At 36.5% G+C, this 20,332-nt stretch overlaps 3 protein-coding genes across 4 annotated transcripts; 2 read left to right on the top strand and 1 right to left on the bottom strand.

Annotated features, from left to right (window-relative positions):
• The first annotated feature begins 703 nt into the window (after positions 1-703).
• LOC133854948 (meiotic recombination protein SPO11-2) lies at positions 704-3,793 on the top strand. Its single transcript, XM_062291231.1, has 11 exons — positions 704-831; positions 910-993; positions 1,175-1,304; positions 1,405-1,542; positions 1,774-1,862; positions 2,484-2,612; positions 2,712-2,806; positions 2,932-2,994; positions 3,075-3,151; positions 3,239-3,366; positions 3,474-3,793. The coding sequence occupies exons 1-11, from the start codon at positions 751-753 to the stop codon at positions 3,606-3,608; spliced, it is 1,149 nt and encodes a 382-aa protein (XP_062147215.1). The 5' UTR covers positions 704-750; the 3' UTR covers positions 3,609-3,793.
• Positions 3,794-4,298: 505 nt separating this feature from the next.
• LOC133854947 (G-patch domain-containing protein 1) lies at positions 4,299-10,166 on the bottom strand. The gene is made up of 11 exons (XM_062291230.1): positions 9,980-10,166; positions 9,792-9,876; positions 9,490-9,566; positions 9,366-9,390; positions 9,180-9,273; positions 9,011-9,077; positions 8,816-8,912; positions 5,838-6,019; positions 5,008-5,235; positions 4,822-4,938; positions 4,299-4,682 (listed from the first exon to the last, which is right to left on the bottom strand). The coding sequence occupies exons 1-11, from the start codon at positions 10,055-10,057 to the stop codon at positions 4,617-4,619; spliced, it is 1,116 nt and encodes a 371-aa protein (XP_062147214.1). The 5' UTR covers positions 10,058-10,166; the 3' UTR covers positions 4,299-4,616.
• A 3,934-nt stretch (positions 10,167-14,100) lies between these two features.
• LOC133854661 (DET1- and DDB1-associated protein 1) lies at positions 14,101-19,814 on the top strand. Of its 2 annotated transcripts, none has more exons than XM_062290907.1 (4): positions 14,101-14,316; positions 19,075-19,135; positions 19,283-19,347; positions 19,512-19,814. In XM_062290907.1, exons 1-4 carry the CDS (start codon positions 14,233-14,235, stop codon positions 19,587-19,589), a joined length of 288 nt encoding a protein of 95 aa, XP_062146891.1. In that variant the 5' UTR covers positions 14,101-14,232; the 3' UTR covers positions 19,590-19,814. The 2 variants fall into 2 exon arrangements, with proteins under 2 accessions (XP_062146891.1, XP_062146890.1); XM_062290906.1 differs by having other exon boundaries at positions 14,113-14,316; positions 19,283-19,350.
• The last annotated feature ends 518 nt before the right edge of the window (positions 19,815-20,332 follow it).

Raw genomic sequence — 20,332 nt, 5'->3', positions numbered from 1 at the left:
ATTCCACGATCCATGAAAAAAAAATATTATTTTTAACTGTTTTTAGTTTTTAATTTTTAATGATCGAGGAACATGGTGAATAGGCCACTTCTGATTGGTTTAACGTGAACTTCTATGAGTTTGATGGACAGAAGTTGAACGAGAGTACCTTCTTAGTTTTTAATTATAATAAAGGTACTATCTACAATACGATTTGAAAACGATGTGACATTTATAAAGTTCTTCAACCACATGAGATAATGAACATTAAACCCAAAGAATAATAATCACCATTTGATCAAAATTCAATAATGATCTATCATAAATTCAATGGTGATTTTAAGAGCCACATCAATTTTGAGAGGATAAGAGGATGATGTGAAGCATTACTCTTAACTTATTACCACTAGAAAGGAGTAGTCGTTCCTCTTATTTTTTAGCAGAATATTCTTTATTTTGACGGATAAGCATTTTTATGAAATGGATATTCCCAAACATAAAAAACAAACCAAACAACTTAATACTTACTCAGTAATAATAGTTATATATTCTATTTTAATAGTTTATTTTAAAAATAAAATAAATAAAAATACCAAACGTATCCTTAAAGTTTCAGGGCATACACCACACGGGGTACTGGGGTAGTTGGGTAATCATCGGTCATGAATCTGAAAACGCCCTTTCAATCAGCGGTTCTTAACTTCCCTTGGCTTTGCGCGCCAATCACAAATTTCAAATTTCTCCGCGAACACGTCCAGTCCGCTCCACAAAATGGAAGATCTACGTGAATCCTCGATGCGGTTCTTCTCCGATCAAAACCTTTGCTACGCCGATATCGTTCCTCCTTCTGAGGTAACAATTTCTTCTTCTTCATCATCGTCATTGATCATTCTTTTTGGTTTGGTTCAAATTTGAAATTTTTTGGTTCAGGTTCGAGCGAGAATCGAAGTGACGGTGCTGAATTTCCTCAGGATCTTGACTGCTCCTGCTCCTGCAATTTCCGATCTGTCTCTGGTACTTTTATCAATCATTCAGTCTTTGATTTCATTGTGCTGCTTGATTAGCATATCGTTTGCTTGGTTGCTGAGAAACCTCAGTAAACTAGAGAGGAAAATTGAATTTACAAAATGTTTAGGTTTTTTCTCAGCAACCAAACGGACATTAAGTTGAAATTTTTCTGTCAATTATTTGACAGATCAGTAGAGACTCGAGCAATAGCCGAGTGAGTCAAGGGCTGTTGACTCAAGTGTCATGGATTTTCCTCTCTCACTCGTTTTGCTCAAGGTCTTTGATGAGAGCCAATACCGCTAAAGCCTTCATTCGAGGTATTAATTCCAATGGATTAATATCTCCCGCTTCTAGTTCTACAATGATGAGCTCGAATATAATTATTTTATTTTTATTTTACGTTTTTCTACGTGATAGTGTGGAAGGTGATGGAGATGTGCTTTCGGATTCTGGTGCAAGAAAAACGCGTCACGCAGAGGGAGCTCTTCTACAAATTGCTTTGTGATTCCCCGGATTATTTTACCTCTCAATTGCAGGTTAACAGAACAATCCAAGGTTAATTGCTTGTGGTTTTCTGACATTTTATGAATCAGGATCCTCTAGATTTTATTAAATAATTTTATATTAGAGTTCCTAAAAGTTTAATAATTATTTTTAAATTAGATTATTACGATTTTGTTTTCTCAGTATTTATCATCTTAAAAGACTTTTAATTTTTCTCTTAATTCATTTCATTTACATATAATTTAGCTGTTTCTAAGTTATTCAGTCAATGTGTATAAGCAGATGTTGTAGCATTGCTTCGGTGCAGCCGATATAGTCTTGGAATCATGGCATCTAGCCGAGGACTTGTTGCCGGGCGCCTGTCGCTGCAGGCACGTTAATTATCTAATTGGGTTTTAGTTTCATTAATTGTAGTGAAAATGATGACTCATGTTTGAAATCAATCCAATAAATTAACCTGCTTCTTTCTTTGTTATCTAGTGATTGAATTGCTTAGCTTAGCAAGCTTGTGTTATTTATCATATAAATAAGTCTTTGAGAATTATTAATGCTTCTATACCATCAATTTGCATTGAAACTCTGTCACAACTTGGGCTGCGGAAATCACTTGCCTCGAGCAGCTCCCACATGCCCGGGGAAGGAGCCGGGCAGGTGGATCCCACAACCCTACACTCTATGAATTCGGGCACATAAGTGTAGCAAATCTTCTTCTTGATAGTGTAGACGAGCAGTTCTTAAGTTTTTTAACCCATTTTAGTCATTATGCCCAGTGCACGTAACTCGTGCATATAGATCGGTCACTGAAAGTGTTCTACACTGATGCGTAGTGACATCAGCTGAAAATTTGTTTAGCAGATCATATTAGCAAATGTTTTTGGTTGTTTATACATAAATAACTCATGATTAGACACTGCTTTCTTTTGCTTTGCGATGAAAAAACGAGTACAATATTTAACTGATTTTCCAGCTCCATCTCTTTGTAACATGCATAGGAGCCAAACCAAGAGGTTGTGGATTGTTCTGCATGTGGATCATCTGGGCATCCTATTTCTGGTGACCTGAGTTTGCTAGAGAAGTTGGTTTTGAAGACAGATGCACGGTACATCATTGTAGTGGAAAAGGTAGTAGTTTCTTTGCTCAAATTTTCAATCAACACCTTCTGATGGCTCTTTCTACTTTCCATGCAACAATTAATATGCTGGGTACTTGCATTTGTATAGCATGCAATATTCCAGCGGCTGGCAGAGGACTGCATATTCAATCAAATTCCAAGCATTCTTATCACGGCCAGAGGGTACCCAGATATTGCCACAAGGTAAGTTTTGATTAAGTAACTCCACTGGAGCTTAAGCTCCAATAGCTAGGTGCTTCTTTCCTAAAATCTTCCATTGTAGCTTCATTATGGATTGGTCTCAAACTTAACTATGAGGTTCAACATAGGTTTCTTCTTCACCGATTGAGTCGGGCCTTTCCGCACTTGCCGATTTTAGCACTGGTTGACTGGTATGGGCAACCTTTTCTCTTTGCCATTTCAAGAGTTTCTTGTTAGCACTCACTTGTAACTTCCAGAAACAACTTTATAGGAATCCAGCCGGATTAGCTATACTCTGCACCTTCAAATTTGGAAGCATAGGGATGGGCCTGGAGGCATACAGATACGGTAATTTTCTTCTTATATCATATGCTAAATTGCCCCTACTTTCTCCTTCAGTAAAATGTAAAATGTCAATGCCAAATGCACATTTAGCTTGCAATGCGAAATGGTTGGGACTTCGAGGAGATGATTTACAGCTGATATCTGAACAATCTATGGTTCCACTGAAGCAGCGGGACCTGCAAATTGCTAAAAGCTTGATGTCCTCAGAAATCTTACAGGTAAACCACCCAGCACCACAGAACTTTGGACCTTGTTCATTTTTCCCTAAGGGTTGAGCCTATCTTCTGGAAATTTTTTTGATACAGTACAAACGGGTGTTTGGCAGGAGAACTATAGAGAAGAGCTGGCAGTAATGGTTCAGCGTGGTCAGAGAGTAGAAATCGAAGCTCTGTACTTCCACGGGTATGATTATTTAGGGAAGTACATAGCAAAGAAAATTGTTCAAGCCAATTACATCTAATAATGTTCCAATGGGTATAGGAAGAAGTTGCTCAAGGAGATGGAGACGAGCAAATTGCTAGTAAGATAGAAATATGTGAGAACATAGCTGTTATACACCTGACACATTGCACTTAAAATGGAGAGAATTATATTCATGTTGGAGAAATCTGATTCAGATACAACTTAATTGCACCTATTAGTGACAAGCCGTAATTACAGTATTAATTTCTGTTGCGGACATCATAACAAGTAATTTAGATTTGTAATTCAAGTGGCATCTCACTCCTAACTGCTACTCATTCACTTATTCTTCAACATCTTCAGACCTTTCACTTAATTTCACCCAAGCCTCATCTTGATCATGGGTAGATCAAAGTTCGGGTCTATAAACAGTGACAATTTCCCTATGCCCTATGAAGACTCGCTTTTGCTACTGCTCTAGTGGGTTCCCTAAACCAAGTCATTGCCTATAAGTTGCCAGCTCATTCTTCAACAAGCATGATCATTGCCCCAAGCTCCTCCCACTACTTGGGGGCTTATGGTTTCGTGTTCTATTTCACTCCCCCATAGGCGTGCTAATTCCCACAACTAGAGCAATGATGACTGATTTCCTCAAATTTCCTCCTGCCACAACTAGGTGAACGCCAAAAGCTCACTAAAATGTCCTCTTAGGTCATGGGCCATGGCAAATGAATATGGTTAAGAAAGATCAGGTTATAGACTTTGTAGATTCATCTTATTCTATCCAAATCTATAATAAAATAAATAATAAAAAAAAATGAGAATACCACCATCGTAGTTCTTTACGAGTCTCACCCATGTAATGACACTGGGCGATATTATTACATTCCAGCAAATCAATTGAAGCATAAATTATCACAAAATTTCCATCAAATTACTACAACGGACCTATTAAGGGTCTTGTAAATTAGTTCATAATCTAGCCTCAGATGCAATGCACAGATCGGTACACGCAACACAAATCGCAAGAAAAGAATATGGCATCCCAAAATTTGTAGCAAAAACTTCAGCCTCTACTCGACGTGAGACTCACTCTTTTTCCTTCCACGCAAAACTTCCGACTGCCTTCAAGCTGCAGTTACAACCAAAGATTTAATAAATGAAACTATTAAGAGGAATTATGAAAATTGGCAAGAAAGGAAAAATCCTTAAAGGCTAAATCCTATTTCTCTCCAAGGACAAATTGTTCCACACTAGCTCAACAACCATACCTTTTGTTTTAAGTAAGCTAGAGCATCTCTCTTTGAAGCAAAGTTGGAAAAAACAGAAGATGAATGTTCATCAATAAGAAGTTTCAGCTGTTTCAGCTTTAATGACTCTCCAGATACCTGAAATAAGCCCTAAATCAGTGATGAAAGAATTTGGAACGTTATATTTACAGTTTTTGGAGGACTAACCTGACAGAGAAGCTTTTTGCACAGCTTCTTCAACTTCACTTTAGGTTCATCTGTCCTTTGCTGTTCTGATGAGTCATCACGTTTTCGTTTACTCAAATAACCAAGATCAGAAGAATCTTCATCTTCGCTATCACTAAATGATGTCTTCTTCCCCTTAAAGTGGCAACCAGCTACTTTTTTTGGCCGGTCCTTGATACCCAGTCCTTGCTTTCCAGTTGTGGCTTTCTCCTGAAATGATAGCAAACTTATAACAGAACTCAAAACTCTAACATTTCTCTCTCATTATGTTTTTCCTTCCCTACACTCAACTTCTCATACAACTATAGTAAACAAGTCACCCTTCTACAAGATGTGTAGAAAATCCATTAGCATATAGCATTATCAACCAAAAGATCAGTCATTTCTCACTAGTCACTTCTCGTTATTTACTTTCCTTTCATAAATATTGATAAAATTAAATAACTAAACTAAGAGTAATAAAGCATAAACTTGCAATCATTTTCGCTCACAAAAACAACAGAGTACCTCCTTTGTTCCAAAAGAAAAAAAGCCAGAGACATCTCCAAATATTTGTCCAAAATGAGATTTATTTACCTTCCCTAAATAGCCTTTGTCATCCAATAATAACATGTGATATATATACTCTCTTTATTTTAATCTTAAGTGTAAAGTAATGGCAAGATTGGGATGCTAATCTATGGCAAGTAGGTGCTGGATTTAAAGCTAGTTCCTTTAAAAATTTGTATTTCAATGAAGAACATAACATTTATAGGGTGCAAGAGTATGTCACATGTTTGCAAAGAAATAGTTTGAATGAATAAGTTACATACTTGGACGAGATTGTATAGATTCTCCTGATCATCTTCAAAAAATACAGTTCTCTCATTACGGGTTTGAACTTCTTCAGTTATCAGTGATTTCTTTCTTGAAGATCGTGCCCCAAGAAAACCTCCTGAGACAAACCCATGTTGATAGCCCCACCAGTCAGAAGAAACATCTTCAACTTTGTCTCCTGTCACAATGTGATAAGGCTATTTCAGAAATCAATGAATTTATCCCATCTTATTGAGCCAGCAGTAAACAAAAAGATTATGAATAGTAAGTAATTGAGGGAAATATAAGGCTTTAAATAGAACAGCATACTTTAGACATAAATGCAGATAGATTTATTTTCCAACAAACACATTGATGCACAAAGTTTATGAGAAGAACCGGAATTCAAAATACCATTTGCAGGTTATACAACAAGATCATGACAAAACATAATGAGAAGAAAAGGAGGGAAGTTACTTAAAATTTCAGAGTTTGAACAAGCAGCAGCTCAACCTCTGACAGAAGACAACTACTTAACAAGCCTATCAGCTTTTCCCTATTAGGCATGTATTTGGTAGATATTTTATATATGGAGCAATATATTAGAGTAGAAACACTACACATTCTTCAGAGCACCCAAGGCTGATCTCTTTTTCCCTACATCAGACATCTCTCTCATGTATAGCATTCATCATTGAACTTCAGTGCTCCCATGGCGGCACCAATGGGTAAGAATGAATGAAGCAAAAACTACATATCAGTGTTTAGTGTTTACTCAAACATATTTTGTTTTCTCGGTGTTTACCAATAATACTACTTCAAGGATAAACCTCCCAAGCAGCATGACTTCTGTAGTGAACAATAATATGGCACGCATGCACACACAAAGAACTTGGAGTACAACTAAAACATTCTATAGAAAACTAGGATTTTACTTTTAAGAGTAGCAAAGAAAGTTTTTAACTATATTGTGAAAACAAATGTCTTATATAGGAGCTTTGGTTGGTTATTTCAAAGGAGCAAAGGGGCTGAGGCAAGGTGACCCATTATCCCCCTATTTGTTTGTAATTGCCATGGAGGTTTTCTCTAAGATGATGGCTGATTATTCTAAAGCTGATTCTGGTTTCAAGTTTCATCCTAGATGCTCTAGATTGAAACTAACCCATCTCTGTTTCGCAGATGACTTCTTGTTGTTTTCTGAAGCTAGCTTGCCCTCTATTAACATTGTAAAATCAGCTTTGATGGAGTTCGAGAGGATTTCAGGTCTGAAAGTCCATTCTACCAAGAGTTCTTTTTTCTGTTCTGGTATCTCCACCAGAATGAAGAACTCCTTGTTGGATTATCTTCAGATGAAGGAGGGAAAACTTCCAGTTCGGTATCTTGGAGTTCCCCTCATATCTTCTAGACTTTCTGCTGCAGATTGTAGGATGTTGATTGAGAAGATTACCAGTCGAATAGATTCATGGACCTCAAAGAACCTCTCTTTTGCCGGTAGGCTCCAACTTCTCTCCTCTGTTTTGTTTAGTTTGCAAGTGTATTGGACTGGTATGTTCATTTTGCCTAAGGGGATTATCAAGGATATTACTCAAAAATTTAACAGATTTTTGTGGAATGGTAAAGATGGTAATTCTGCAAAAGCTAAAGTTGCTTGGGGGGAGGTTTGTTTGCCCAAGAAGGAAGGTGGTTTGGGTTTGAAATGTTTGGAAGTGTGGAATAGGTTATCTATGATGAGGCACATTTGGAATCTTTTTGCTAGATCTGGTTCCGTTTGGGTGGCTTGGGTTCAGCAATATTTGTTGAAAGGGAGGAGTTTATGGAATGTGAAACTTCCCCAAAATGCATCTTGGTGTTGGAGGAAGATTTTGAACCTGCGTGGTTTGGCTCGGGATCTCCTCAAAGTCGAAGTTGGGAATGGGAAGAGCATCCATCTATGGCTAGACAATTGGCATCCACTCGGCCCTTTATTTGATAATTTTGGGTTTAGGCCTATTTATGATTCTCAAAGTCGAATTGATGCCAAGTTGGATTCAGTGCTAAGAAATGGTGAATGGTGTTGGAAGCCGGCTAGGTCCGATGAGCTGGTTATCATTCAGAGTCGACTTCCAGAAGTCCGGTTGGGAGTTGTGGATAAACCAATCTGGACTATAGCTCGGAAGGGGACTTTTATTAGCTCTGATACTTGGAACCATTTGAGATTGAAAAGGCAGCCAGTGGATTGGTGGTCCCTTATTTGGTTCAATCAAGCTATTCCGAAACAGGCCTTCTTGCTTTGGTTGGCTGTTCGTAATAGACTCACAACAGGTGATCGCCTTCTGACTTGGGGATACAAAGGTGATACTCACTGCTGTTTTTGCAGACATGGTACTGAAAGTAGAGACCATCTTTTCTTCAATTGCAGCTTTAGCTCTCGGATTGGAAGTTTTGTATGGAAAGATGTAACATTTCAAATCCCTTTCTTGACTGGCAGAATGTGGTAGAAGAAGGTAGTAGGAAGTGGATTTCGAAGAAGCTGAGTAGTGTACTTTGTAGGCTGGTTTTGAGCTCCAGTGTTTACAATATATGGAGAGCTAGAAATGAGATAAAGCATAATGGAAGACCAAAAACAGAGGAGCAGATTATTAGAAGTATTTTTTGGGAAGTAAGGACTAGAATTTCTGGTAAAGGTAACTTCAAGAAGAATGAAGAGAATATCAATATTTGCCTAAGCTGGAATATTGATTTGTCTATACTGGTTTGATACCAGTGTGTTATTTGTTTTGTTGGTAGCCACAGAGTTCTGTTCAGCTCTTGTGGCGTTGTCTTTGTGTGTTTGTGGAACGTTGTTTTGTTCTGTCTGTTGTTAGTTGGAAATAAAATTGATCACTTATTCATCAAAAAAAAAATAATAATAATGTCTTATATAGGAAACTACCATTTTACAACAAGCATTCCACCCCATTATTCAAAACTAATGGACAATTTACAGCTCTATGTCTACTTACACTCCGGATATTACCTTCGCCATTAAAAAATTGGCTTTCAGATGGCTCTGCTAATTCCAATTCGCCATCTAGATCGGGATTTGTTCCAGGCGACTCCTCAACCTTTTTGGCCTAGAGCATACATTCCCAAAGCATATAAGTGACAAAAATAATTACAAAGAAGAATTTGGAGACATTAGTTTCGCAACAACTATGCTTTTTGAACTTACAAGAATTCCTTGAAGATCCTTAGAAGAATAGGCATGGACAAGCTTCCCTCTCTCTCTTTTCTTATACCTAATTATCCCAGAGAAATATAGACAAAAACATACAGCATTAGTTAATCAGCAGTGACCATCCAAAACACCCAACACAGACTTCACACAAAATTGCAACAACCTTCCCTGTGGTCGGGTGGCCTTGACAACTTGACCCTGAACATCATTAGACGCATTGGTCTCAGTGCCGACTTCAGCCGAGCTCTTCTCATCACCTATTATACAAAAATAATCATCCTCAGGTTACATTGAAACATTAAAGTACCAGCAATACTAAGTCAAAACTCATTATCTTATACTGCATTACCTTCATTGCTTGGTTGCGCCGCTTGCTGCCAATCAAAAACCAAACAAAACCCATTAAATACATTGCAACGCAATTAAAATCTAGTGACCCTAATTTTGGAGACGAGAAAGCGGGATGTACATACCACTTTCAACCTTTTGAGAATATTGTCAAATTGTGTGGTGTCAAATGCCCAACTGTTTGGCTTCTCCAAACCAATACCTATCACAAAATCCAACCAAAACCCTAAGTTACGCCGAGATTTCATTAATCCAACCCCTCTTTACATTTCTCAAAATTGAGTAAAGTTCATTTTTTTTGCTTTTCCTTTCCATTAAGCCCATAACAGTTGGAGATGCGGAATTCAAAATATTTAACATTTTCTTTTCCTTTCCTACATTTCCTCAGTAGCCAAACAAGCACAAAACATAAGAGAACAAAACTAACCAGTAGTGTCCTGTTTGTTTTTCACTCTAACGTGGCCTTTGATTCCCTGCTTGTCTTTCCCGAGCCCCTCACCTTCTTCCCATCCCTAAACACAAAACAAAACCCTAAATCAAACGCTCGAATCCAAATTTATAAAAAATTTAAAAATAAAAATAAAAATAATCAGAGGGTGAGAGGAAAGGGCGTACCATTTGTTTCATGAGGCGGAAAGCAGCGGATTGTTTGGCCACTCCCACATAGCAGAGAGGGGCTTCCGGGGCGGCCATGCCTTGTGCCGCGTCGTTTTCACCCTGGCCGACGATCCACAGTCTCTCTTGGCGGTCGAAGAGTAAGAAAGAAGAAAGAGTTTGGAGAACGAGCTCGAAACCTAATTAGACGGATCGTAGATTCGTAGTGGTGTAGCGGGGTGAACGGTGTCGTTTTTCTTTCTTTCTTTATTTATTTATTTTTTTTTTAAGAGGCAAAAAATATGCTTTGGAACAATATGTTCTTTTTTTGAGGTATGGAACAATATGTTCTTAATATTTAATTATAAATCGTAAAATACTTTTTAAAGATATACCGAGGAATAAGTTGGTTTTGTGTCATGGTTTTTTTTCTTTTCTTTTCTTTTTTTACAAAAAAACAACTCATGCATAAAATATCAAAGGGTTACAAAGCTCAACCGGGGTAAGATCCCCAACAGCAAATCCAAACTAAATAAGCAATGCTAAAATAGTAACGGTAAATAATAAAAATAAAAAAATAAAAAAATAAAAAAATAAAAAAAAGGAAATTGGTGTTTTAATGACTCCAAAGAGATAAAATAATAATAATAATTAAAAAAAAAAAAAAAACCCAGTCCTTTATACCTTAGGCAAAAGTCAAGTAATGGGCCGCAACAAAACAAGCTAGGGAAGGAAAGGGCATGACACTCGAGAGAGTCTTCCTCCCAACCCAAACCACCGTTATGCTAAACATAAAACAACAACCGAAAAGAGGTTGAGGAGGTAAAAACACTATAGAATATAGAACAAGGCATACTGTCAAAAAATATAACACTCCAAGAACAAGCGTCTCTTCCACATGCTAAAACAATAAGAAGGAAGATAATAACCCAACAAAAAAAACACACTGAAAAAACTAACAACAGCAAGCCACGATGGATAGGCCGCCAACCCAATGTAAGATGAAGAGGAGTGGGAAGGCCACAGACGAGGCGTGTCGAAGCGGAGGCTGATCGGAAGGTGCCACCATGTAAGGGCACAGGTTGACAATCACCGGCGCTTGAAGACCAAGCTTTGGGCACATGAAGAACTAACAACGGTAGTAAAGGCAGTAAAAACAAGGGCCGCCACAAACAGCCGTGAGTAGCAATGGGGGAAGGTGAGGAGGAGAAACGTAGCCTCCACACACCAGTGAGTGAGATTCACTCGATAGTGCGTGCAAGCCACACTCCGGTGCGGGCATTGAGTATCTTCATAGAGTTGGATGGTGTTATAATTCGGAGGGAAGGGTTTGAACGAGAGAGGGAGAGATAGATCTAAAAAATAGTTTACGCTTCTTGATTGGTGTAAGCCATTTTCCCATTTATAATGGCAAATTTGCTATTGACTTATAAATCATTTTACGTTTATCAATATTTTTTGTCCATACCAAATACAATATATATATATATATATATATAAAGCATTTTACGCCAAAATAAATCTAGCCTAAAATTCTCAATATTGTTATAGAATACATTTTGCTTGATTATACAAGTTTGAATTAGCCTAGAGCATGGCAAGACACTTTATAGACACTTTATAGATGCTGCTATGTTGGTCTTTTTGATAAAGATTGAGCATAGTGCTACCAATCTTTTTCTGCAGGTATTCTCTGTCGTCACATAGTCTATTTGCCAATATGAATATGACCAAAAACACATTGAGAGATGCAAGATAAAGGTTGAGTCATGTCCACTGTCTGCAGTGTAAGATATTAATTGAGGGCGCCCACATGGGCATTCCCTTAGTTACAAGATGCCATGCATAACTCTTGGCTTACTTCAATGGCCAGATGTAATGCCTGGTCACTGCTTGGCTCATTGATGACTGATTGTCAAATGGCTAGCTAATAACATACACGAGGAGTAATGTTTGGGTCATTACTCAATAGTTATTTTATTGTCTCTCCATAAATGAGGGTGATACTACATATATATCCCCCCGATTGGATGAGTTGAAGCATCAGACAACTGCTGAACAATTTGAGTGTCGGACAATGATAAATATCTCTCTCAAAGTGTGTTGTTTAATAATTTTAGATTGCGGATGTTTGCGAGTATTACTCTAGATATTCTAGTGATGTATTGTACTGCTGCCTGCTGCCTGCTGCCTGCTGCCTGCCCATCTCAACCCAATGCAAGAAAGCATCCGTGAGTGGTAAACCACAAGAAAGCATCCGTGAGTGGTAAACCACATGTTCCCTCAGCGTGTCGGCGAGATGGGACAGTCACGGGTGTCGACACGACAACATTGTCACAATAATGCATCGCACGTATGTAGGGTTTTGAACATTCCAATGCATTTGTCCTTTTTTTTTTTTGTCGATGTGCAATTGGAAGTCTCAGTGGTACCACAAGGTCTTTGTGTTTAAGTTTGGACTTAAGTGATATTTTGTGGTTTGAAGGCAATTATATTTAGGTTTGATTACTAAGAGAAGATATAAATTTCGAACAAAGACCCTCAATCGGAGGGAATCCAATTAGTTTTATTTTAGGGACATATTCTGAATGAACAAATATGTCTCTGAAATAATATTAACCGGATCCCCTTCAATTCATTTGAATTGAAGAGAATTCAAATATATAAATTTCGGGGTATAGCACATTTTAAGTGACTCCCAAACCCATTGTTAGGAGAAAATAACCATTCCCGACAGCAAATATCACCAACAATCTCATGTTGCCTACCAACCCAAAGCTAACTAACCTCCTCACATTTTTTTTAATCTTTTTTTTTTTTTTTTTTAACATGAAACTTCTCTAAAGCAGAATTCTTGGTACCCATACTTATAGAATAAAGGGCAAAATCATTTTTAGTTTTTAAGTTTTCATATGATTTAGATTTAGTCATTAAGTTTTCAATTTCAAAAATAAAATCCTTAGATTTTGCTTAAATTTCAAATTGATTACTTTACCGTCAAAGTTAATGATTTTTTCGTTTGTCAAATGTGTTTCATTTGACACTTTAGGGTTCATGTTAGTACCCAATACAATGTCAATGTCCATGTCAGGATCGAAGTTAATGATTTTCCATCTGATGTTACAAAATCTAGAATATTAGGATGACGAAAAAAAGATGACTTTTGTTTATAAAGTTGAGTCTTATTCTTCTTCTTTTTTCTTCTATGGATGACTTGGCGCTTAATAATATGTCAATGATATGGACGCTGATGTGTCAATTGAGATACACATGAAATATTACAAACTATTGATTTTGAGGAAAAAAAATGACAGATAAGCTTATTTAAAATTTGTGTAAAACCTAATAACCATATATTATGATATGAACGTGTGATTGATAAGTGTAGTGAGTCTAGGTCTATTTCATTATATGTAGTTAAGAGTCTTTCTCTGAGAAGGTTAAGATATATACAATCTTATGTTATCATTAGCTGAAGAGTTATGTTATTGCTTTCTATTAGATTAGTTTGAGTCCTATGTTAATGCTTTCTAATAGATAAGTTTGGGTGGATGTTTATCCACGTTGGTTGAGTCATGAAAGGAGTGTTCCAAGCTATGGTTCAATCTTACAAGGTCATGTTGTTTATTTAAAGAAAATAAGTCATGAATAAAGATCATAAAAGAATTTTTTGTGTTTGACAAGGAGTCTTAGGATCCTCTAATTTTTTATCGGTATTCACGTAACACCATATTTTGAAAATTATAAACTCAATTACTAAATTAAAATAAGTTAAAAATCTAAGGACTAAATATGATTTTTTTTCTTAATAATCTCTATTTTGTTTAGTAAATGTGCTTATTGAGGTTAATGACAACATGATTTTTTTTAAAAAGTTAAACATTTAGTAAAATAGGCTGTTTGTATTTTAAGTCATTGGCCTAGCCATGACTTTAGTTTTGTATTCTCTTTTCAAGTATCTAAAAATTAAAAAAAAAAAAAAAAAAAAAAAGAAAAGAAAAGAAAAGAAAAGAAAAGAAAGTATTTTTGACCAAACCAAAAGATTATCAAATTTTAAGATCAAGACTCCATATGGATTTAACGTCTAATTATTAAAGAATTCTTAATTTTTTGTTGATTTATTATATCTGACCAAATAAAGGTTATATAAACGTAAGATTGTCGATTTACCACACCAAGCACTGCGGGCTGGTTCTAGAATCGGGGCATTGTGCTTGCGTGCTCTCTCTCCCCCTCGCTGCCTCTCTAGATTTTGTTGCAGAAACCTACGTTTGATGGGGTCTATGCTAGGTGACTGGCCGTCATTTGACCCGCACAACTTCAGCCAACTTCGACCCTCCGATCCTTCTTGTCCTTCTGTGAGTATTTCACTTTATAAACCGAACCCATTTTGATGGTATTTACTTCATTGTGTTTTGTAGTCAAGGAAAGCTTTGATTTTGTATGATCTGCGTAGCTTTTGGATGTTACCCACTTGTGCTTTTGGGAATTTGTAAATTTTGTTATTGGTGATGGTGAAGTTTAGAAACACACTGATTTGTGTAGGCAAATTGTAGTTTCTGAAATTGTGCATTGAGTGTGTGAAGAATTTGCTTCATAGGAATGTGATTGTTACTTTAACTTGGATTTCCGCACATCAGATCATGCATTTTTCTAGTTTTGCAGAGTTTTTGACCTTGTGTTCATATTTTCCTCCTCATTAGGGTTTCTCTTGTATACTTAATGTGTACTACGGTTACGCCTCTCTCTGTTATTTTTTAATGAGATTGAATTACTTATAAAAAATACTTTAACTTGGTTGGTTACTCTTAGTTTTCTAGTTTATAGGTTTGAGACACTGGGCTGAGATTTAGTCGCTTGTAATCATGGCACTGATTCTATTTGCAGCAATGTACCTATAAAGATGAAGCTTTTATTGAAACAGATGCTGGCCTGCTGGGATTTATTCTTACCCATTTGCAAAATTGAGAATTTGTTTAATGGTTTGTATAAACTAGAAATGCATCTTGGCTTGACTTGGATAGAATTGAGAATTTCTTTAATGTTTCTTTAATGTAGTTGTGGGAATGTGATTGTTACTTTAAGTTGCTGAGTCTTGTTTACAACCATAAAGTTGTTATCGGATAAAATTGAGGGAGAGTGTAAGTAGTCTGAGTCAAAATGCATCTATTATATTTTATGTTTTCTCCCCAGCGAACTTTTGTTGCCCATAAAACATAAAATCTTGATGCGTTGGGTTGTCAGTGGCTCTTCAATTTCTATGATAAAATTTCTTGTAAATATTCAAATTTTGCTTTCTTTGTCTTGTGAAAGTTAATGTGCCATTTTAGCTTTCAGCTCTTCTATGCTTTTATACCTCAAACATAATAGAGTTATTTTATGCTTGCCATGAGGTTGTTAATCGTTCTTGCATAAACATTATACTTCATGCAATCATTAACAAAATCCATATTCTAATAAGTGGTCAATCCATGCGGTGAATGACGTAATTTAATTTAATTGACTTGTCATGGTTTTAAATTTCCTAGAGAAGGTGGATATCTGAATTGATTTTAGAGACATGCCTAAAGGAGATCTTGTTTTCCAATTTATCATTGTGGATAAACTTTCTTGACTGATATCAATGGAAGATGCTAGAAAAAAAATGGACAAGTATTTTGATTCTAGAAGGTGGTGAGATGTTCCTATGGTGAGGTGTCCCCTATGAGTTATCCTATATTGAGGTGCTCATATTCTAGAGTATTGTATTTGTTCCTAGATATTAATGAATTGTGAGGTCTAGAAATTAAAAAGAAGAAGAAGAAGAAGAAGAGATCCTGGGCCACTATCTTTTGTTAAATGAATTATGGTACTTTTCACACCCATGTTACACCGGCTAAAATGATGTGTTTTAAGTAGCTTACAATGTTAACTACTTAAAACATGTCATGTTAGTCGGTGTGACATGGGTGTGAAGTGTTGCATTACTTTTTGTGAAATACAACAGTACTCTGTGTGAAATACGCTAATCTTAACTTGGTATTAGAGCCTATGAATTAAAAAGAAAAAAGAAAAGTTTGTCCCCTGTTTTGGCATTTTCTTCGTTCTCTCTCCTTGTCTGCAGCAATGTGGAGATCAATGGTGGTCTCATCAAGATGGAAGTCAGTGGCTGTGAGGGATATAAAGAAAAGAAAAAAAAACTTTGTTCGGCATTTGTAGTGGTAGCAGGTGGTTTTTTGGTGGTCATGGTGTTGTGTGCAAAGTTTTTCGACCATTTCTGTTGTCTGTGGTGTCACCTGTGGTGGTCAGCCATGTTTGTAGGGTTATGGTTGAAGTGGTGGCTGGTAGTTGGTAATGGTCATTGACGTTGTTAGGGTCTTTGGTGGTTTTTGTTTGTGTTACTATGGTGGTACACAATATCTTCATCTAGGTCTATACTTTAGTCTGGGGTACCATATATTGCTATATTCAGGTATTATAGAACTCATTGATGTTCTATAATTTAATAGAGCAAAAGAAAAAAGAATTCTTAAAATGATTTTTTATCTTGGTAAAATAGGCATCATCGTATGTAACTACACTATAATTCAGAATTTAACAATATGGCAAAAATACGTATTGGCTTTTAAATGTTTGGTACTAATGACTACTCTATTTACTTACAATTTCTTAAGCATATTGGTAACTTTCCATGTGCAATAAAGACTCAATAATATGTTACAAATTTGAGGTAGAAAATCTGTTGTCTTAATATGTATGCTATTGTGTTTTGTTAGAATATTAATTAAATAATTAAATTCTTCCTTTACTGTCATTAGTGGGGTAATTGGTGATTTAACGTGGTATTAGAGCAAATTTGAACCCTAATGCTAAAATTAACCTCTATTTCAATTAAATATTACATGTGTTGAGTCTCACTTATTGAGGGAGAGTTTGAGCCTACACGTAAATGGGAATGTTAAAATATTAGTTAAATAATTGAATTCACTATTTCCTACTAGCTTAACTTTTGAAGACAATTGGTGATCCCCACATCTTGCTAGCCAGAGATAAGTTGCATGGTTTGGACATGGTTGTCATTTGGTAAGTCCCTTAGAGACATCTGGTGGAACAGTTTTTGGTTGAAAACCATGCCTTATATCTAGTAAAATTAACGAGTTTTTGTTGTTTGGATGACTATTGACAAGAGGCTTGTTAGTTTGGACAATCTTGTCAATATTGGGTGATCAGTAGAAATCATATGTACTCTTTTTGGTTAATTGAGGAGAGTGTGGAACGCCTGCATTTTGGTTGTAATTCACCAGGTTGTAATTCACCAGGAGCGTGTGAGTGATATGTTGAGGTGCTTTTTAAAAGGGGAACTATATTGGATATTTTGAGGTGGTGTTTACTCTTTCTGGTAACCTGAAGGATGTTATTGTTGTGGCTCACTTGAGCTTTCTGGGAGATCCAATCAGTGGAATGTAAGCTTTACTAGAGCGGCTTATGATTAGTAGGTGAATGTCTTTGCCTCATTCTTCAGGGTTTAGTACTCAATCAGAGTGAGAAAGGTAGGTGAAGACAAGCTTTGGCGGGTCCCTTCCAATAGAGGAATGTTCAATGTAAGATCATTCTATAGTGTCTTGGGTTGTAATGATGGCTTCCCTTTTCCTTGGAAGAGTGTTTGGCAAATTAAGGTGCCATTGAGAGTGGCCTTTTTTGCTTGGTCGGTGGCCCTAGGAAAGATCTATACAATGGACAATCTTAAGAAACGGCATATTATTGTGGTTGGTAGGTGTTTTATGTGTAAAAGAAATGGGGAGTCCGTGGAATATCTTCTACTCCATTGTGAGGTTGCCAATGCCTCGTGGAATGTCTTCTTCAGTCAATTTGAGCTGTCTTTGGTTATGCCTAGACGAGTAGTCGACTTGTATACTTGTTGGTGGACTGCCGGGAGCACTTGGAGTGTTATTGTGTGGAAGATAGTGCCTTCATGTCTTTTGTGGTGTCTATATAGGAAAATGAGTGACAGAAGTTTTAAGGACCGTAAGAAGACATTAGATGAGATTGTCTCTTTTCTTCAAAACTTTTGTTTCTTTAGACAATTGCTTTTGTTTTTCCTTTGGTGATTAATTATCATGATTTTCTTATTCTATTCTCTCCTCCTAGTTAGGTGTTTTCTTTTGTATACTTTATGTGTATCTAAGAGCGCCTTATGCTTTTAACGATACTTCGATTAATTACATATAAAAAGAAGGGGGGGGGGAACTATTTTGGATAATAGGCCATATGAGGGAGAAGTATGACAATGCTACTTGGAAAGGGAAATAATAGGACCTTGAAAATTTGGTTTAAACTACTTGAGCTTACTTATAGGATGCTTAAACAAGCCCGTTAGAAGTTATGACATGTGACCAGCAAAAAGATGTGGTAAGATAATCCGAGTTAAATTAAACTTTAACAAGTTCATGAGGAAGTGGAACAACACTTGGTAATGAAGTTCACAATTATATTTGTCGACTTTCTTAATGCTCGAGGACTATTTATTTTGTAGCTATTCAAGTTCTGGCTCCCATTTGAAATCAATGTGATCTTTAACAAAAATCGTCACATGGTTTGCCATATTGGACATAGGGCACATGAGGGAGATGTATGTTAACACTACTTGGAAAGGTAAATAATAGGACCTTGAAATTAAGATTTGGTTTAAACTACTTGTGCTTACTTATGGGATGCTTAAACATGCCCATTAGAAGTTGTGACATGTAACCATCATAAAGATGTGGTAAGATAATCTGAGTTAAATTAAACTTTAACAAGTTCATGATGAGTGGAACTAGCACTTGGTAATGAAGTTCGCAATTATATTTGTCGACCTTCTTAATGCTCGGAGGACTATTTGTTTTGTAGCTATTCAACTTCTGGTTCCCAGCTGAAATCAGTTTCATCTCAACAATCTCCCCATTTCTATAACAAAAATCGTCACTTGGTTTGCTATCTAGTGGGTATAGCATTACTGAAACCAGACTGTTTTCCAGTAAATCTCATTGAAGTGAAAAGTTCATCACTTTCTGTGTTCTTTGTTATGTTTATGACACGTTAAGTGAAAGGACAGCATTCCTCTTTCTATTTATAATAATATTTCTATCTTTACGTAGAGGACGACGCCGGCAACCTATCATCCTACTCACAACCGCACCCTTCCACCGCCTGATCAAGGTAATGAGGATGCCTTAGTATCTCCTCATTTTTTATTTTTTATTTTTTTTTTGTCATTTTACTTTTGTCATGACAAATTGTTGCTGTGCATAGCTATCAATGGTATTAGATAATGAGGAACTGACCTGTCTTGAACTCTTTTTGCAGTGATAACTACTGAAGCCAAAAATATCCTCTTAAGACACGTCTATCAGCGTCCTGAAGAGAAGGATGTAGTGAGTTCTTCCTATCGCATATTTGTGTGGTCACATAGCGGAAACGTGTGCACACGCATACGAATGCGTGCACAGACCCACGCCCGTCATGCACACACAAACACAGGACAGTTTTTGAGCCTCTGACATTCTTCTAACTTGTATCGCCTTTTTCGTTGCAGTTGAGACCGAAGAGAGCTTCATCTGAACTTCTTACGCCCGAGCATGGTTGCAAGCAACCCAGGGCATCTCCCTTCTGAGCTCTTCTATTGTTGTATGGAATTCCAATAACTAATTCATGTAAATATTCTTGCCATGTCGAACATGTGTGGGTTTGCTGTAGAGTGAAAAGGGCACTTAGCTTGGTCATTGTCGTAAGCTGCTTGACCAGAAGGGTAGATTTTGTGTACACAAATTATATAGACTGTTGGGTGATCCCTGTTTTAGTTTACAAGGAATGAAATGAATAGACTTGCTTCCCTTTTTGTTCTCTTGTCGATTCACAGAATTTACTGATCTTGCGCAGTCAGTTAAGGGCTCTTAAATTCCATTATTGTACCATCCATGTACAAAAGTTTCGTACTTGTCTTTCTCTAAACTTAAAAATACATTTGATTCTTCATGTATTTTGGTAGTTTAATAGATTGGGTTGGAAGAAGTTCTTTCAACATAATTTGGAGAAAAACTTTTATCTTTTCTAATGTGGATCTGTTTTTTTTTTTTTTTTTTTTTTTTTTTTTTTGTTTTTTGTTTTTTTGGGAGGAAGATAATGTCGATGTTATTATAAAGATATTCGCCATATTATATGGCCTCACCTCATGTATTTGGAGATACAGAGTGCCTTCAGGCTATTTTGTGTAATTGTATTTTCTCATACTGGTAATGACCCAGTAATGATTATAAAAAATTTCTTTTCTTTTTTTGAGTTCATCTGTTACAAATATAAGGGAAAACTATAATTTAGCCTTCCAAAGTTTTACCCAAATTGCAATTTTGCCTTTAA

Source organism: Alnus glutinosa, chromosome 13, assembly GCF_958979055.1.
Source record: "Alnus glutinosa chromosome 13, dhAlnGlut1.1, whole genome shotgun sequence".
NCBI lineage: Eukaryota > Viridiplantae > Streptophyta > Magnoliopsida > Fagales > Betulaceae > Alnus > Alnus glutinosa.
Note: the sequence above shows the minus strand (reverse complement) of the source record. Positions and strands in the feature narration are given on the sequence as shown.

What these genes read in the sequence shown, in the direction of transcription:
- LOC133854948 (XM_062291231.1), top strand. Translation starts at nt 751, where the DNA reads ATGGAAGATCTACGTGAATCCTCGATGCGGTTCTTCTCCGATCAAAAC. An exon ending in GGTTAACAGAACAATCCAAG is followed by an intron (nt 1,543 to 1,773) that starts GTTAATTGCTTG and finishes GTGTATAAGCAG; the next exon opens with ATGTTGTAGCATTGCTTCGG. An exon ending in TGTCCTCAGAAATCTTACAG is followed by an intron (nt 3,367 to 3,473) that starts GTAAACCACCCA and finishes GGTGTTTGGCAG; the next exon opens with GAGAACTATAGAGAAGAGCT.
- LOC133854947 (XM_062291230.1), bottom strand. Translation starts at nt 10,057, where the DNA reads ATGGCCGCCCCGGAAGCCCCTCTCTGCTATGTGGGAGTGGCCAAACAA. An exon ending in AAACAAACAGGACACTACTG is followed by an intron (nt 9,567 to 9,791) that starts GTTAGTTTTGTT and finishes ATTTTGTGATAG; the next exon opens with GTATTGGTTTGGAGAAGCCA. An exon ending in GCCACCCGACCACAGGGAAG is followed by an intron (nt 9,078 to 9,179) that starts GTTGTTGCAATT and finishes TGGGATAATTAG; the next exon opens with GTATAAGAAAAGAGAGAGAG.
- LOC133854661 (XM_062290906.1), top strand. Translation starts at nt 14,233, where the DNA reads ATGGGGTCTATGCTAGGTGACTGGCCGTCATTTGACCCGCACAACTTC. An exon ending in CCGATCCTTCTTGTCCTTCT is followed by an intron (nt 14,317 to 19,074) that starts GTGAGTATTTCA and finishes ATCTTTACGTAG; the next exon opens with AGGACGACGCCGGCAACCTA. An exon ending in CCTTCCACCGCCTGATCAAG is followed by an intron (nt 19,136 to 19,282) that starts GTAATGAGGATG and finishes CTCTTTTTGCAG; the next exon opens with TGATAACTACTGAAGCCAAA.